This window comes from Canis lupus, chromosome 4 (genome assembly GCF_048164855.1).
Source record: "Canis lupus baileyi chromosome 4, mCanLup2.hap1, whole genome shotgun sequence".
NCBI classification, from domain to species: Eukaryota; Metazoa; Chordata; class Mammalia; order Carnivora; family Canidae; genus Canis; species Canis lupus.
The window spans coordinates 24,005,988-24,022,764 of NC_132841.1; the positions used below are offsets into that span (position 1 = coordinate 24,005,988).

The window sequence follows — 16,777 nt, forward strand, 5'->3', positions numbered from 1 at the left end:
GCAGGGAGCCTGCTTCTCCCTCTGCATGTGTCTCTGCCTGTGTCTCTTCCTTTCTCTGTCTCTCATGAATAAATAAAATCTTTTTAAAAAATGGTTATCAATCTATCTACTTATTTAAGATTTTATTTTTAAGTAATCTCTACACCCAGCATGGGGCTTGAATTTAACAACTCTGAGATCAAGAGTAGCATGCTCCAGCAACTGACCCAGCCAGGTGCCCCCAGAATGGTTATCAATTTAGAAAAAAATAGGTTAAGGGGCACCTGGATGGCTCAGTCAGTTAAGCATCTGACTTAGGCTTAGGCCATGATCTCAGAGTCCTGGCATCAAGCCGCATGTCAGGCTCTATGGTCAGTATGGAGTCCACTTCTGCCTCTCTCTCTCTCTCTTTCTCTCTCTCCCTCCCCCCTTCTGTCCTTCCCTCTGTTTGTCCTCTCTCTCTTTCTCTCAAATAAATAAATAAAAACTTTAAAAAAGAAAAATTATTTTAGACCATCTTCTTTTTGAAAGAACTTTTGAGAGAGGGAAAAAAAAAAAAAACATGTTAGAGAGTACAAGTGGTTGAGAGGAAGAGACAGCTGCCCATCCAGCAGAGAGCCTGATGTTGGGCTTGATTCCAGACCCTGGGCTCATGACTTGAGCTGAAGGCAGCTGCTTAAGCAACTGTGCCAGGTTGCTAAGGTGCCCATCATCCAGGTGCCCCTAGCCCATCATCTTATCTTCTCATCAAAATAAATTTCAGATGAATTAAAGAGTAGGTATAAAATGTTAAACAATGGAAAAATCAGAAGAAAATAGATCAGAATATGTAATAAGCTTCTGGGTGATGATTATTTTATATTCTTGGCAGCAATTTTTTTTTAAATCAAAGGAAAAATGATTTTGTTTTAAGGTAACCAAAATGGAAAAAAAAAAAAAAGGTAACCAAAATGAATAGGCAACAAGAGAATGGGAAAATGTCTGCAAAAACTACCAAATTTAAGGGACTGTTATCTTTCTTATATAAAGAAATTCATACAAATTGATACAAGCACATTAAACCTCAAAGAAATGTGTAGTAAAGACGTAATATTAGTGAGCAAAATGAAAAAAATATCGTTTCACTAGTAATCAAAGAAATGCAAACTAATAAAGTATCCATTTTCACTTAGGAACACAGTAAATATTTTGAACAATCATATTGAGTAAGTCAGGGCACAAGGAACAGTTACTTTCATACATCACCAAAGTCTTGATAAACCCATAAATCATCAAAATGTTCCTCTTCTTGGGATCCCTGGGTGGCGCAGCGGTTTGGCGCCTGCCTTTGGCCCAGGGCGCGATCCTGGAGACCCGGGATCGAATCCCACATCGGGCTCCCGGTGCATGGAGCCTGCTTCTCCCTCTCCCTCTGCCTGTGTCTCTGCCTCTCTCTCTCTCTCTCTCTGTAACTATCATAAATAAATTAAAAAAAAAAATGTTCCTCTTCTTTTACTCAGTAGCTGTACATCCTCATATCCATAAATACATCTGGGGAAATAAGACTAATGCTCAAACCAAGTGATTCTGCTAAATATGAAGTCTTACTGTCTTATGCAAAACAACTTTGAGAAAACATTATGAATAAAAAAGATTGAGCTTTGAACCAAAAGCCAGTGGGGGAGAGTGGGAAATGAAGAATGAATATATTTAAGGAATAGAAAAAAAGAACAGGGGGATGCCTGGGTGGCTCAGCGGTTTAGCACCTGCCTTTGGCCCAGGGCGTGATCCTGGAGTCCCGGGATTGAGTCCCACATCGGGCTCCCTGCATGGAGCCTGCTTCTCCCTCCTCCTGTATCTCTGCCTTTCTCTCTCTCTCTCTCTATGTCTATCATAAATAAATAAATAAAATAAATCTTTAAAAAGAAAAAAAGAACACTTTTGGAACTGTTTAGAATCAGTCAAGTAGAAAAATTCAAGGAGGGGCAGCCCGGGTGGCCCAGCGGTTTAGCGCCGCCTTCAACCCAGGGCCTGATCCTGGAGACCCAGGATCAAGTCCCACGTCGGGCTCCCTGCGTGGAGCCTGCTCCTCCCTCTGCCTGTGTCTCTGCCTCTCTCTTTCTCTGTCTCTCATGAATAAATAAATAAAATCTTTAAAAATAAAAAATATATCATTTAAAAAAAAGAAAAATTCAAGGAAAATTGGGGTTCAAAGACGTATTTTTCAGTCTTTGTCATTTCCATGTTTCTGGTTTTATTTTTTTGCCACATTTGTAATTAATATACATATTAGTATTCCTGCTTCTCTTGAAAAATGAATCACTAAATATGTGAGCTTTTTCATTGTTGTCTGTTATACATACACACACATATGAAACACCTTTTCCCTCCTAAACTGTCTCCCTCACTGTTATCCTCAATAACCCGGTTATATTGCATTCCTTGGATTCCAGCTTCATTTTTTGTAAAATAAAAATGACAAAACTAAACTGTGCTGTTTTTCTAGCTGTCTCACAGGAATAATTAGATAGTGTCTTTAGTATCCTTGAGGTTTTCTTTTTTATCAGGCCTGACAATAAGCTATAAGATTCTTAATACAAGAAAATTTCACAGATAGGCAGTCACTACTCACGACATTGACTAGTCTCCACTTTCTCCTCATCCCTTGTAATATCAGATATACAAATAACCCATCCAAAGCTGTTAATCTCCTCTGTTAACAGTTTATAATTTGCTCCAGGTTTATTCTATTAAGGCATTGATTGACCTTAGATGCTAATCTTTTCCAGCAATTCCTAGTTTAGTCAATCATGAAGGCCTTTCTTTCTCTGTGTGGAATCTCCTTGCTTCTGCCTCCTTCTGCAATTTCCTCAGTCCCCGACCCTCCCTCACCAGAACAGGGAAAACCTCTTGTGTAACCATAATACAATACTCTGTGTGCAGTGCCTGTACCTGTGTGTATTTACAAGGTATGTAACAGTTTGCTCATCCCCTATCATTCATTGCCCTCAAAGCTATAACTAAATTTCCACTTATTGATTTAACCAGCTCTGGGACAGGAAAAGGGTGGGGGAGATCCCTTATTTGTAGCTTTTGCCAATTTCTGTATTGTAAATACTCATACCATGGCCAATTTGAAGCTCCTGACATAGCATCACTGAACAGAGTTGGGAAGAGATGCACAGTAGCACACCATTATACAGTATTTCTGTCATACGGATACAGCAAACACGAATTCAAGGGCACAGAAAATGGTAAAATGTAGGAAAATAATTAGGAAGTGATGAATTTTAAGTACTTTTACCTTTATTTTTAATTACCAGCTATAAGTGTATATAACAAGTTTAATAAGCAGCTATGTTTAACACCTGGCTTGCAGTATCCCAAAAATTTAGCAGTTGGTTCTTGCTAGCTAGTATAAGGTAGCTGTAGCACATCAATGATTTTTAACCTTGTCCCAGAGTCTAGAATCACACCCTAATTGAATAACTCCAACGAGTCAATCCTGTATTTAGAACAACTCTGATCTCAAATACACAGAAACTAGATTCAGATTAGATTATTGGCATTCACTGAACATTTCCATTGTACTAGGGCCATGGGAACACAAAGAAGGTTAGGACTCCTCCCACATTCTTCCCTATATCAATAAAGAGCATCTCCATTTTCCAGTTTTTCAGGAAAAAACTCTTTAAAAAAAATAAAGATTTTATTTACTCATGAGACACAGAGAGAGAGAGAGAGAGAGAGAGGCAGAGACACAGGCAGAGGGAGAAGCAGGCTCCATGCAGGGAGCCCAACATGGGACTCATTCCCAGGTCTCTAGGATAACGCCCGGGACTGAAGGCAGGAGCTAAACCACTGAGCCACCGGGCTGCCCAGGACAAAACTCTTGGTGTCATCTTTGACACCCATCTTTCTCTCCCCTCTTATTTCAAGTCCATTAACATAACCTGAGGGCTCCGCCTTCAGAATATATCCCTATCCCAATCGCATCTCACTTCTGCACAAGAGCCTGTCTGAGCTTCTATCCTTTCTTCCCTAGATTATTGGAATAGCATCCTAAATGCTCTTGCTTCCATATCTGGCTCCTTATGGTCTAATTTCAAAACAATAGTCAGATACATCCTTTTTTTTTTTTTTTAAATGAGATTTTCTTTTTTTTTTTTTTAATTTTTATTTATTTATGATAGTCACAGAGAGAGAGAGAGGCAGAGACACAGGCAGAGGGAGAAGCAGGCTCCATGCACCGGGAGCCCGACGTGGGATTCGATCCCGGGTCTCCAGGATCGCGCCCTGGGCCAAAGGCAGGCGCCAAACTGCTGGGCCACCCAGGGATCCCCAGATACATCCTTTTAAACTATAAATCATGTGTGCTTTTTCTCTGCTCACTACTCTCTGACAGTTTCTCATCTCACTCAAAGTAAAGCCAGCAGAAGCCTTGCAATTATCTTCTGGGCCTAACATATTTTGTGTGTCTCTCTCTTACTTCTCTAACATCATCTCCTACTCTTCCCCCTTTCCTCACTCGGTTCCAACTGTGATGGCTTCCTTACTTTTCCTCAAATGTGCTGGGCAGGATCCTGCCTCAATTCTTTGCATTTGGGCAGCCCCGGGGGCTTAGCGGTTTAGCGCCGCCTTCAGCCCAGGGTGCGATCCTGGAGACCCGGGATGGAGTCCCAGGTCGGGCTCCCAGCATGGAGCCTGCTTCTCTCTCTCTCTCTCTGTATCTCTAATAAATAAATAAAAAATATTTTAAAAATATTTGCATTTGCTTTATTCACTGCCTGGATCACTCTACCATAGGTATCTGCATGACTCTCTGCTTCCCTCTTGTCTAGCCTGTTTTTGCCTATGCCTACTTCTCAGTGAGGCTTTCTCTATCACTGTTTAAAATTGCAGCTCCTTGGGATGCCTGGGTGGCTCAGCGGTTGAGTGTCTGCCTTTGGCCCAGGGTGGAATCCTGGAGTCCCGGGATCGAGTCCCACATCCGGCTCCCTGGATGGAGCCTGCTTCTCCCTCTGCCTGTGTCTCTCTGCCTCTCTCTGTATATCTTCATGAATAAATAATTAAAATCTTAAAAAAAAAAAGTAAAATAAAATTGCAACTCTTCTTCCCATGCCCAGAAATTCCTCGCTTAAACTTTCCCCATAAACTTATTTCTATTGACAAACTATGTATTTTACTAGTTTATTGTCTGCCCTGCCCTGACACCCCAACTAGCTACACAAGTGAACTTTGTTCTGTTCACTGCTTATTTCCCAGTGTCTAAAATAGTGTCTAGCACATATAGGTACTTAATATAAACTTACTGAATGAATGAACGATATATCTTCAAAGAGTTTTATAGGTTTTCTATGTGTATCTCTTGTAACCAAAGTAACTGAATTTCTTGCCTTTGGATTCCAGTTTCCTAGTGACCAATCCCCAATACTTGTTGCTAGGCACATGCAGTTCTGACTTGCCTATTAGAATCTCTGTCAGTTACCAGCTCAATTCTACATCTTGGGTCTTCCTTACCTGTAAATTTTGGCACATATGTTCCTCTATTCCTTTTACCCTATGAATTGATCTCTCGGTTTCAGATCTGTCTTTGAATTAATACAATTTCGTGTCTCAATCTAAGAATTTTTTTCCTTCACTGTCTGAGCTTTGGATCTGTTAGTATTCTAATGTAACAAAGAGATCATATAACAGCTTTTCCAGAGGTGACGACCTCCCAATGAGAACATGCTCCTTGAGAAGGATCTTCTCTATCTCTTTCCGGAAGAGAAGAAGAAACACAAGAAGTCCCTGGTGCAGAGCCCTGATTCCTACTTTGTGGCCATGGACTGCCCAGGATGCTATAAAATCACCACCATCTTTAGCCATTCGCAAAAGGTAATTTGTATGTTGGCTGTTGCATTGTCCCCTGACAGCCTACAGGAGGAAAAGGAAGGCTTAGAGAAGGATGCCCTTTCAGATGGAAGCAGCATTCAAAGCACCCCGAATCAAGCTGAATGGGAAACAATCCCAATTGACATCTTTTGAATATGAAAAGAGAGAAAAAGAGAAAGAGAGATTGTAAAACAAAGTACATTACCATCACAATCTTCAAAAATTAAAATGGTCATTGTAAGGATAATCATTCTTTTAACAATTAGACAGGATATACTTATTATCTATCAATGCTCTTATTATCTACCTGAGATAGGTGAATATCACTATAACATTCTTAGGTTTGACACATGCAAAACCAAGATTAGAAGCTATCTATCAACTATTGTTAGATTTTAAGATCCCTTACTGCCTACATACTTTTCTCAGATATTTGACAAAAATCCTGGAATTACTTGGATCAACTGAGTGGTATCCTCATTTTTTAGCTTGTATTTGCTACCTAGACAACATGGCGATAGCACTGAATGAACAAGCTGTCTCTTTCAAGTTAAGATGATTAGGTTGACAATTTGAATCAGAAGATTTGTCAGCAGCCAGCAATCGATCACAAATTTTGTGAAATAATTTTGTTATTTTTTTAAAATATTTTATTTATTCATGAGAGACACACAGAGAGAGGCAGAGACACAGGCAGAGGGAGAAGCAGGCTCCATGTAGGAAGCCCGATGTGGGACTCGATCCCAGGACCTCGGGATCACACCCTAAGCCAAAGGCAGATGCTCAACCACTGAGCCACCCAGGTGTTCCTAATTTTATTTTCTTAAAGCATATTCTTCATGACCTGTTTTATATCTGCAAAGGTTCTGCAAAGAATAGTAATATCCATAGTAATCTTTTCCAAAAGTAATTGATATGGTGCAAACTCAGGGAGCACTAAGTACCTGAAAATGCAAGTTGAAATATAATAAGGACTTTTTCTTTACATAGCAACAGGCTACAGAGATCAAAATATTTTATAACGTCAATACCATTTCCATTACTGCATTTCTGTGAAGGAACTGGTGGGAAAAGAGAAACAATTTATCATGTCTCTGTGGATGAAGAAACTGAGGTGCTACATTAGACAATTTCTTGCCTGAGACCACAATCATAGACCAATTGCAGAAATAAGACTGCTGCATCTAAGTTGTTAGCTTACAGGGTGGTTTTTCTAAATCTCTCTGCATTGCTAATATAATTGAGATTCCAAGTAATAATAGAAGATGGTCAGGGCAAAGAAATGGTAATGAGCCAGAGCTAGAACTGAAAATAGAGTCTTCTACCTCCTTGTCCATTGATCCTGCCATTATGCTGCAGGACTAAATTACTGAACTTCATCAAAAAGTGGGAACCTAATGCTATTAGAGACAAACCAGCATGAGTTCAGTTAACTTTTCATTGCAAATTGACAGAATAATTCATATTTTGGCTTACCTAAGGGAAAAAATATCTCAAGTTGGATTTCTCTTTGGACATTGTCATTTCTTCTGTTTGTTTACTCGTGTGATATAAAAAGGATCTTGGTTGACTGAAACTCATTAGGAGTCAGGAAAAAGACATTATAAGTTAGAAACAATCATCTCTGCTTAAAGAAGGAATGAATCAGCAAGGCTGAAAGCTCAGTTTTTCAGTGGGTTGGCTAGTCCATTGCGTAGCCTAAGTACACAAGTAATGTAACGGGGTCCATTCTAAGCTCTGAGAATAGGCCAGGGGAGAAGAGAGAAAAACAGAAGGTGGGGAGGGTGTGTCATCTTTTGTCCTACATTTAAGACATCTGCTGTTTAAGCTTGTATGAATGAGACCCGTCATAATAGAGAAGTCAAAAAATTTTTCACCAAATATTCTAAGAGACGCAATACAGTGAGATGAATTCTCATTATATAAGCTGACACACGATACTCTTCTCATGTATTTACATGAGGCCGTGGGCATTTTGCCCTGCTGGAAGGGATAGAAAGCTCACATAGACTTCCTCGGTGGTGAAACTTTATATAAATCAGAACGCCAGGAAGGTAGGGGCCAAAGGAACAAAGATCTTATTTTTTCATAATTCTTAGTTTTCTACAACAAATGAGCAGATAAAGAGACATCTTTGGAGTTACTTAGTTTCTCTGGGTGTCTCCCATGTATATAGGAGGCATACATGTTATTAAAAATCTGGGTTTTTTTCCTGTTAAAAAGAAAGAAAAAAAGAAACATATTTAACATAATATTTCTGGCTTAAATTAAACTGACCTTTTATAGGGGGTCACTTAACTTCATGTGTGTTATTATTATTATTTTTTAACCTTTACAACAACTCAGAGAGGAGAATATTATTTTACAGATCAGGAAGGAAAGGTTGAGTATCTTACCCACACAGATTGCATAGTAGTTACACTTGGGTATAAAATCTAGTTATTGGGACTCCTGGGTGGCTCACCTGGGTGGCTGACTTCAAAGGTGTCTGCCTTTGGATCAGGGCGTGATCCCAGAGTCCAGGATCGACTCCTACTTTGGGCTCCTTTCGGGGAGTCTGCTTCTTCCTCTGCCCATGTCTCTGCCTCTCTTTCTCTATGTCTCTCATGAATGGATTTTAAAAATCCTTAAAAAAATAATAAAATAAAATCTAGTTCTCCAAAACCACTTCCACTACCCTTTCCACTATGTCACAGAAGACTATGGCAATATTTTTATTTTTACCTTTGAGGTAATTTCTAGATAAACTTTTGGCTACTTGATGACTTTTTGAGAAATGGATGTAGGAATATTTGTTTTGCATACCTATTTTTCTTGTATATTTCTTCAGCAAAGTTTAGAATTAGACATCAGATTGTGGCTCTTTTTGTTGCAATAAGGTAGAGATGCACTTCCTCAAAAGTCTGGGTACCATATACATATCTGTTTTGGGTTCACTAAGGGTACTACTTCAAGTGAACCTGATGGTTGTAGGCAGAGTCTGAAGTGAGAAGTATGAGTTGACTTGCTGTAAATAAAGGATTTCCTCTACTTTGTAAAACAAGGGAGAGGACACTAATAGATAAACTGAGCTACCAACTTTTGATATTAGCATAGCCTTATGTTAGATACTAGAAAGCCTTTCAAATGTTAGAGAAAAAGCAAACAAGTATTATTTTCAATTTACTTACTCCCTAGAATGGTTATAATTACTAGCATTTGCTGACTACCACTAATTTACAAGTTGTTACACTAAACATAGATCCTAATGCAACCCCTACCTGTGGAATATTGTCTTAGTGATTGGTAATGATATCAAAATCATTAATGATTAATTCCTATGAAACTACATCAAAAAAAAAAAAGAAAGAAAGAAACTACATCAAGAGAACTTCAGGTAAAACCTCTTCCTTCTGTAACTAATCATTCAATAAAATTTTGAGTTTATTATACACCAAGCTCAGTGTTAGGCACTATGGTGCATTCTCCATAGTGAAGGATCAATATTGTTCAATAATGATTCAATAATGATTGAGTGAAGGAAATAGAAAAAAGTCAAATACATGGTATTCACCCAAAAGGTGCTAATCACCTAGGATATTGAAACATACCAAAGAAATTAATGTACCAATGGAATTATTTTAAAAACACATAATCTCTTTTACAGTGCTATTTTTATCATGATAGTGTCACTCTAAGGCCTCAGAGTGATTACTTTTGAGTTAATACTATAAGATACTACAGGATTTCCTCTGAGATCTTTATGGTGTACTGAAGTGGTCTATTATAGGGGAGGTCATTTGGAGGAACAAGTGTGTGATAGAAGGTATCCTGGATTCAAATCTTGGTTCCACCACTTCAGCCAGGAGATCTTTAGCAAGTAATCTCTCAATATCATATTTTTCTCATCTGAAAAATGGGGGCTTGTATAGTATTTTCCTCAAAGGGATATTGTGAGGATTAAGCAAGATGTTGTAATATAATGTTTATTACAGCATCCAGCATTACACTTTGCTGTTAGCTAATACTCAGTATTTTTTAAAGATATTACTTATTTGAGAACGAGAGAGTGAGAGTGAGCAAGAGAGAACATGAGCTGGGGGAGGGGTGGAGAGAGGGATAGGTAGGCTCCCCGCTGAGCAGGACTCCATCCCAGGACCCCAGCATCACAACCTGAGCCCAAAGGCAGACACTTAACCAACCGAGCCACCCAGGCAACCCACTAGTACTCAATATTATCATTAACAGTATTTTTTTCTTTCTATCAGATTTTAGAAAAATACTTTAAAATCTAGATTTAATTAACATTCTTATGACCTTGTCAAAGATTCTGTTTCCATATTTTGCCTCCCAGATGGTCCACTTACAAATGAGAAACCTGCGTGCTTACCTGTGTTATATTAGATCATTGATGGTCAACGCAGTGAGTAAAGAATAGGGTTGGCATAACTGAGAACCTATGACTATGTAAACTCTAGGAAGCAGTTTTCCGTGAAGAGGTGTGGTCTAGTGAGACAAAGATAAGCACGAATCAGACAGACCCAGCTTGACTCAGCTCTGCACACTGTACTTAGCCTCTTTGAATGATGTCTTAGTTGTGTGCTTTAGGGAAATTACCTAAATTCTTTTGGCCATTGTATTTCTCATCTGTAAAGTTGGAAAAGTAATATCTAACTCTGTGAGTTGTTTGTGATGACTGACTATACAGAGAAAGAGCTCAGTAAATTCATTGAGGGCTGTGGCCAGGCATTATGAAGGTTAGTTCCCTTTTTTCTGTGGCTATTTTGGGAAATGAGTAGAAATGGCAGGGGTGGCAGGGAGGGTAGCCTCTCAGTGACATTATGATGCATGTGATTTGCACAAGTCTATATCACAAATGGTTGTTCAGTGTTCCAACTGGGCCGTAAAAGTAGAAATCTAGTCTGTGTTCCATTCTCCAATAGAAGTCATTGGAGACTTTTATCTGTAAAAAAGAAAGGGTCTCTTTTTTGGGGATGCCTGGATGGTTCAATGGTTGATCGTCTGCCTTTGGCTCAGGGCCTGATCCCAGGGTCCTGGGATCGAGTCCCACATTGAGCTCCCTACAGGGAGCCTGCTTCTCCCTCTGCCTATGTCTCTGCTTCTCTCTGTGTGTCTCTCATGAATAAATAAACAAAATCTAAAAAAAGGGGGGGTGTCTCTTTTTTGAATTTGTATAAAAGTGCTCCATTTTCTACCCCATTTCTATACCACTTTCTGACTTTTCATTTCTTGTCACCTCTTCAGGTGCTCAATGATTTCATATGGCCATGACCTATCCCTGTAGGTTCCACTATGACCTGTCTCACCTCTCTCAGGTCATCCTATGCCGTTCAGTTCTGCCATGAAAATTCAAATCTCTCCAGAGTCCTACTCCTTCAGGATTCTTCTATGAGATGAGTGCTAATTGCATAAACTAATTCAAGCTAAGGGATTGATGAGAACTTCCTTTAGTTATATTGTCCATTGGCATTTTAACAAAGGTTTCAGTGTTTCAACCCAAAGGAGCGAACCCTAAGAGAGTTTGAAGTATGAAGGCAAAGGTCATGTAGAGAGTTTGAAATAGGGGACTTTTCAGCACAGCATATAGTAGCTGCCCAATCTGCTAATGTATAAAACTAGAGATGGCATTGAATGCGAACCAGGAAGTAGAAGCTGTGTGCATTTAATGAACAAGCTTCCCAATCTCACATTAGCTGGTCCATTTAAAGAGTCAATAAGAACTTTGGACCCTATACCAAGACCCACCTCTGAAAAGAGAGAATGTGGAAGGGGCAAATTTTGTAGTATAATGAAAAGAAAATTGCCTCAGTGTTAGGAAACTTGGATTATAGCTCTGCTTCTACCACTAAATAGCTTTGTGAGGGGCATCTGGCTGGCTCAGTCAGAAGAGCGTGGGACTATTGATCTCAGGGTCGTGAGTTTGAGCCCCACATTGAGTGTAGAGATTATTTAAAAAAACCCAAAGAACAAAAAACAACCTTTCAAATAAATAAAATGTCCTCTCCCTTGGGAAAAAAATAGCTTTGTGGGGCAGCCCGGCTGGCTCAGCAGTTTAGCGCCGCCTTCAGCCCAGGGTGTGATCCTAGAGTCCTGGGATCAAGTCCCACGTCGGGCTCCCTGCATGGAGCCTGCTTCTCCCTCTGCCTGTGTCTCTGCCTGTTTCTCTCTCTCTCTCCTCTCTGTGTATTCTCATGAATAAATAAATAAAATCTTTAAAAAAATAGCTTTGTGGACTTGGGCAAGTCAGGTATGTGCTTACACTTCAATGACATCACTGTGGATGGAGACTGCATTAGAGAACCTGTGAAATCTTTTTCAGGTCTTTCTATGTGGCTTTATCCTCCATTGCATCCCTGTTCAGCCTGTGAGAAAAAGCAATGCTGAATTGTAGCTTCAAAAGTATAATATTGGGGGACACCTGGGTGGCTCAGTTGGTTAAGCATCTGCCTTTGGCCCAGGTCATAATCCTGTGGTCTTGGGATAGAGCCTTGCATCAGGCTCCCTGCTCAGTGGGAAGTCTGCTTCTCCCTTTCCCTCTGCCCCTTTCCCCTGTTCATGCTCTGTCTCTCAAAAATCTTAAAAAAAAAAAATCATATTGAACTGCATATCAAGAGTGCTGGCTTCCAGAGAGTCAGATTACATTAATGGTTGAGTGTGGGTGCTGGAGTCCTTCATTCCTGAGTTTGGCTGCTGAGTTGGCATAAATTACTTAACCTCAATTTCCTTATCTGTAAAACAGGAATACTAATACTTAGTTATAATGTTAAAGGATTAAATAAGCTAATACATATTAAAGCACTTAGCGCTAGTAGGTCCTCAATATTTACCTCTCTAGGTCTCAATAAATTCTTTTTGTTTTGTTTTGGTCCAATGAGAGAATAGAACTAAATGATTTCCAAGTTGCTTTCTCTTTCCATCTTTCAGTTGCTATCTTTTTATTTGTAAAAGAAATGTGTGCTTTAGTAATTTGGCCAGTTTGAATTAGTAGCTCAATTATCCCTCCCATATGCACAGAGTAGTCTCCCAGAAAGATTTCTAAGTCTGAACTACTCCTATAATGTGTAGGATCCTTGCTGGTGACCAGGATATGAAAGTTGTACAGTTTCAATCTAAACACCCTTGCTCCTATACTCCGCTCCCAATAACATGAAAACCTACGTCTGTAGATGGCTAGGTCTCAGGTCACATCACAGTCCTAGAAGTCATCATTATTACCATATTGATAAAGTGCAGTGGCCACTTGAACCCCAAGACATTTGTCTTACTTAGAAGACAATCACATTCACCTATAGATGATAATTTGATTAAATGTGAATATATCACATGTGGGTTTCTAGCAGCATGTTTCTTATTGATGAAGAGCTAAGCACTGCTTTCATACCCAAAGACTTGATCATAACATTTCCTCAATCCTATATTTGAGGGTCTGCTTCCTGGATCACTCCTGGGATCAATTCTATATTAGTCAGCAGACTAAAACCATACTAGTCACTTGGGAAGAAATAATTGTAAATAATTATTAACTAGGTGTAAAGATGTCAACTAACTACAAGAGTAAAAAGAAAACTTGAAAGAATCATGGGGTAGCAACTATAGGAAGCAGCTATAATTCCTCTGGCTAAGAGAACAATGATTAAAATTATTAAAACTAGAGAAGGGCACTTTATTAATAATTCTTTATATTAAATTGTTTCTTCAAGTAATTGGTGTGATTTCTGTCTCCTTTTTTTTTTTTTTTTTGATTTCTGTCTCCTGATTATACTATGACTGATATAGAGGTTGTGCCAATTTATACTCCCACCAGCAACATATAGAAGTTGAGATTGCTACATGTCATTGCCAAAACTTGATATTTTTCATCTTTTTCATTTTGACTATTCTGCTGGGCTTCAAGCGATATTGCATTGTGGGTGGTTTTTTTCTTTTAAGTTTTTATTTATTTGAGAGAGAAGAGAGAGAGGGTACCAATGGGAGGGAGGGGCAGAGGGAGAAGCAGACGCCCTGCTGAGGAGGGAGCCTGATGTGGGGCTTGAACCCAGGACCGTAAGATCATGACATGAGCAGAAGGCAGATGCTTAACTGACTGAGCCACCCAGGTGCCTCTGTATTGTAGATTTAATTTGCATTTCTTGAGGGTCCTGGATTAGCTCAGTGGTTGAGTGAGCATCTGCCTTTAGCTCAGGTCGTGATCCCAGGGTCCTGGGATTGAGTCCTGCATCAGGCTCCTTGTAGGGAGCCTGCTTCTCCCTCTGCTTATGTCTCTGCCTCTCTCTCTGTGTGTCTCTCGTGAATAAATAAAATCTTAAAAAATAATAATTTAAATCACCTTTGTTGTGTGTCTCTCGTGAATAAATAAAATCTTAAAAAATAATAATTTAAATCACCTTTGTGGGGAAATTTGTTTATTTATTTTGTTTACTAGCTATTTTTATCTCCTCTTTTTGTGAATTATCTGTTCGAGTCATGCCCATTTTTTCTATTGGGTTGCTGCCTTTTTCTTGATTTGTGAGAGCTCTGCATCTTTTGGATGAGTTCTTGTCAATATCATCCCAGCTTTCTGTCAATATGCCTAGGCAGAGTTATTAGTACAACTGTTCCTCCTTTGATTAAATGGCCTTAGGGACTACATTGCTTATGTTGTTCCATTGTCATACCTCAACAAACATTAAGAGCAGTGGAGTGGAGGTACTATAATTTTCTCTATTGTGAGAAGATAGGAATATGTATTTCACTTAAGTATTTATTCATTCATTCTACAATTCTCTTTGAGCATATGATTTTATTTATTTTTTAAAAAGATTTTCAATTTATTTATTCATGAGACACACAGAGAGAGAGGCAGAAACATAGGCAGAGGGAGAAGCAGGCTCCCCACAGGCAGCCGATGCAGGACTCCATCCCAGGAGTCTGGGATCATGCCCTGAGCCAAAGGCAGATGTTCAACCACTGAGCCACCCAGGTGTCCCTGAACATATGATTTTAGACCATTAATTATGAGCAAGGAACTATGCCAACTATGTGGATTTGCTTCTTACTGAAGTATTAGAATTCAGCTTGGGATCTCTATACATACTGTCATTGTAATAATATAAGAATCTTACAGTAAATTTAAAAAAATTATTCAGAGATCCAGAACATTTTTGAAAACTGACCTAACTACCTGAGGTCAGTGAATATCAATAATGAATACTGAAAAAGTGAATATCAATACTAAATACTGAACAAGTCCTGTACAAATGTTAAAAATGCCTTCTAGGGCAGCCCTGGTGGCCCAGCGGTTTAGCGCCGCCTTCAGTCCAGGGCGTGATCCTGGAGACCCAGGATCGAGCCCCAGGTCCGGCTCCCTGCATGGAACCCGTTTCTCTCTCTGCCTGCGTCTCTGCCTCTCTCTGTCTCTCTCTCATGAATAAATAAATAAAATCTTTTTTTAAAAAAGCCTTCTAGATTTTGAAAAAAGATTTATTTATTTATTTATTTATTTATTTATTTATTTATTTATTTATGAGAGACATGCAGAGAGAGGCAGAGACGCAGGCAGAGGGAGAAGCAGGCTTCCCGTGGGGAGCCTGATGCGGGACTTGATCCCAGGACCCCAGGATCACGACCTGTGCCAAAGGCAGATGCTCAACCACTGAGCCACCGAGGTGCCCCGCCTTCTAGATTTTATTAAGACTTGTGTTTTTTTTTTATTCATTCATTTGTTTACTCAAATAAAATATTTTTAAAGCATGTATTATGGAAGAACATTAAATGGAAACTAATTTCTTAGATCTTCTTTTCTTCCCCATACTCAACCTGGATGGTTTCAATCAATCCTATGGCTTCATTTACCAACTATCTATGTGCTAATGACCCCTACATTTATTTCTAGTCAGTTCATCAGGCTCTAATAACCAATTGTCTGATGAATATTGCTGCTTGGATGTCTCAAGGCACCTGCCATACAACATTTTCTTTTCTTATTTGTTTTAGAGAGAGAGTATGTGCATGCAAGGGGCACATGTGAGTCAGGGGAGGGGAGAAGGTGGGAATCCCCAAGCAGACTCCCTGTTAAGCATGGAGCTTGGGGTAGGATCCCACAACCCATGAGATCATGACCCAAGCCAAACCAAAAGCCAGGTACTTAATTGACTGAGCCACCCAGGCACCCCTGTCATACAACATTTTCAAAACTGAGTTCATTTTCCCGCAATAATAAATCTTTTTTGTGTTTCCTCTTTCAGTGTTTGGCACCAGCATCCACCCTGTTGCCCAAGTGAGACACTTAGAAATCTCCTTTGATATCTTACTCTCCTTCATTCCCCTGCTGCCTCCAAATATCTTCTCAATTATTAATATCTTTTGATTCAATTTCTTATATACAATCTCCCTAAATTAGTCTATTTTTTCCCCATGGCCAATATTATAAACCATATTGTTGGTGTTTCTTGCCTAGATCTCCTAATTTGTTTTCTGGCCTTCAGTCTCTCTGGTCTCCAATCTATTCTCTAATCTCTTCCATTTCTAAAATCCTTCAAGACTTAACCTTTGTTCTTTGCATAAGTTCAAACTATCTAATGTGGTTTAATTTTTTTTTTTAATTTATGATAGTCACACAGAGAGAGAGAGAGAGAGAGAGAGAGAGGCAGAAACATAGGCAGAGGGAGAAGCAGGCTCCATGCCCCGGGAGCCCAATGTGGGATTCGATCCTGGGTCTCCAGGATCGCGCCCTGGGCCAAAGGCAGGCGCCAAACTGCTGCGCCACCCAGGGATCCCCTAATATGGTTTATAAGATGCTATGTAACTGATTCTCTTTGCCTCTTTGGTATCATATCTCACTATTCTCCCTCTGGCATTTACTCCTACTAATCTGTCAGATTTCAACCAGAGGGATCTCCTGAGAACCCTTCCCAGATCCTTAAAAATAGGTAAAATGCCCTCCTACAATACTCTTCTATTTCCC

At 39.5% G+C, this 16,777-nt stretch overlaps 1 protein-coding gene and 1 long non-coding RNA gene across 5 annotated transcripts in view; one reads left to right on the top strand and one right to left on the bottom strand.

Annotated features, from left to right (window-relative positions):
• Positions 1-5,354, bottom strand: part of LOC140631521 (uncharacterized) — a 45,479-nt gene extending 40,125 nt beyond the window's left edge. For both annotated transcript variants that reach the window (XR_012029062.1, XR_012029061.1), the window contains exon 1: positions 5,271-5,354. This is a non-coding gene — a long non-coding RNA (uncharacterized lncRNA). The remainder of the gene's footprint in view (positions 1-5,270) is intronic.
• Positions 5,355-5,498: 144 nt separating this feature from the next.
• MCU (mitochondrial calcium uniporter) overlaps positions 5,499-16,777 on the top strand; it is a 217,759-nt gene continuing 206,480 nt past the window's right edge. The window contains exon 1 of one of the 3 annotated variants that reach the window (XM_072823533.1): positions 5,499-5,838. In XM_072823533.1, the coding sequence (XP_072679634.1) occupies positions 5,689-5,838 (150 nt within the window). In that variant the 5' untranslated portion in view covers positions 5,499-5,688. The remainder of the gene's footprint in view (positions 5,839-16,777) is intronic. The other 2 variants (XM_072823537.1, XM_072823535.1) reach the window with 2 other exon arrangements.